Raw genomic sequence first — 1,356 nt, 5'->3', positions numbered from 1 at the left:
CACACACACACACACACACACACACACACACACTCACACACACACACACACACACACACACACACACGCATGCATGTGTCTGAAGAGAGTCAGCTCTTGGATCTGATTCACACGCTGAAGTACAAACCACAATACTTCAGTTTTAACCCTCACGTTGTCCAGAGACACAAAATAACCCCCAAATCCCAGAAAAATAGATTGTTTTTCATATGGTAGTATCTGCACTTTAGCAATCTCACAGCCAATGTAAAAGCCCACGGGACAGACACCCTGTAGAAACCCAGCAGAAAGGCCAGCGTGTCTCACCTGCCACCATGAGGGTGAAGTCGAACCCCTTCTTCACCGACTTCCTGTGCACCTGGTTGGGCAGCGTCGCGAAACCAACGTAATCCTTCTCCTGGAAGCAGACACACACAGAAAGACACACTTTAACTCAGCTTGTAGGGACAGGACTCAGGAACCAGGAACCAGGACTCAGGAACCAGGAACCAGGACTAAGGAACCAGGACTCAGGAACCAGGAACCAGGAACCAGGACTCAGGACTCAGGACTCAGGAACCAGGAAGGAGCTTACAGCCACAGGCGTTACAAGCGCTGTAGGACTCAAGTCCGGTCTTGGACTCGAGTCTGGACTCGAGACTGTTTTTCTATGCTCTGGGACTTGTCTCGGACTCGCTAGTATTTGGACTCAGACTTGTCTCGGTCTCGGCCACTGGTCTCGCCCAATATGGCTTCTGGTCTGGACCGAGTCCAGGTGTTTATTATGTTGATAATGATATTGGAGGGAAAGGGAAACCCAAAATGATTGTCTTGATACCGTCATGCATAAGACCTTTGTTCTGTCCTGGACTCGATCTTGACTTGGACTCGAACCTCTTTGGACCTGGTCTTGGACTCGACTAGTCCTGGTCTTGGACTCGACTAGTCCTGGTCTTGGACTCGACTAGTCCTGGTCTTGGACTCGACTAAGGTGGTCTTGACTACAGCCCTGGTCGTTACCCTACGTGGACTTTGACCCGCTTGTTGGTGTGTACGTTAGTGTGTGCGTCGACCTCAAGGGGTTAACTTCGTTGTTGTTTTTTGGAAAGAAACCCACATTTTCTGATAAAGAGACTTTTGCAAAGGGGGTCTATTCTGACCCGGAGACACCAGGACGGTTAACTGTTATATTTATGCCGAAGATCTTTTTATAGCTAGAAGTTTGTTATTGTTATTCTTTAAATAATGTATTTTTTAAACTTCCTTATTCTCTATTCAAGTGTCTTGTAAGGTGCTAGAAATTCACTTTCCTTGCGGGAGTAATCCCAAAAAGCATTGATAAAAAGAAGTCTAAATGGGTGGGTTGGGGGGGGGGGG

At 47.6% G+C, this 1,356-nt stretch overlaps 1 protein-coding gene across 1 annotated transcript in view; it reads right to left on the bottom strand.

Annotated features, from left to right (window-relative positions):
• Positions 1 to 1,356, bottom strand: part of sept5b (septin 5b) — a 6,873-nt gene that overhangs the window by 3,660 nt on the left and 1,857 nt on the right. Inside the window, exon 3 of the mRNA XM_034897016.1 lies at positions 281 to 397. Within this exon, the coding sequence (XP_034752907.1) occupies positions 281 to 397 (117 nt within the window). The remainder of the gene's footprint in view (positions 1 to 280; positions 398 to 1,356) is intronic.

Source organism: Etheostoma cragini, chromosome 16 (genome assembly GCF_013103735.1).
Source record: "Etheostoma cragini isolate CJK2018 chromosome 16, CSU_Ecrag_1.0, whole genome shotgun sequence".
Taxonomy (NCBI): domain Eukaryota; kingdom Metazoa; phylum Chordata; class Actinopteri; order Perciformes; family Percidae; genus Etheostoma; species Etheostoma cragini.
This window is presented reverse-complemented; position numbering and strand designations above follow the sequence as displayed.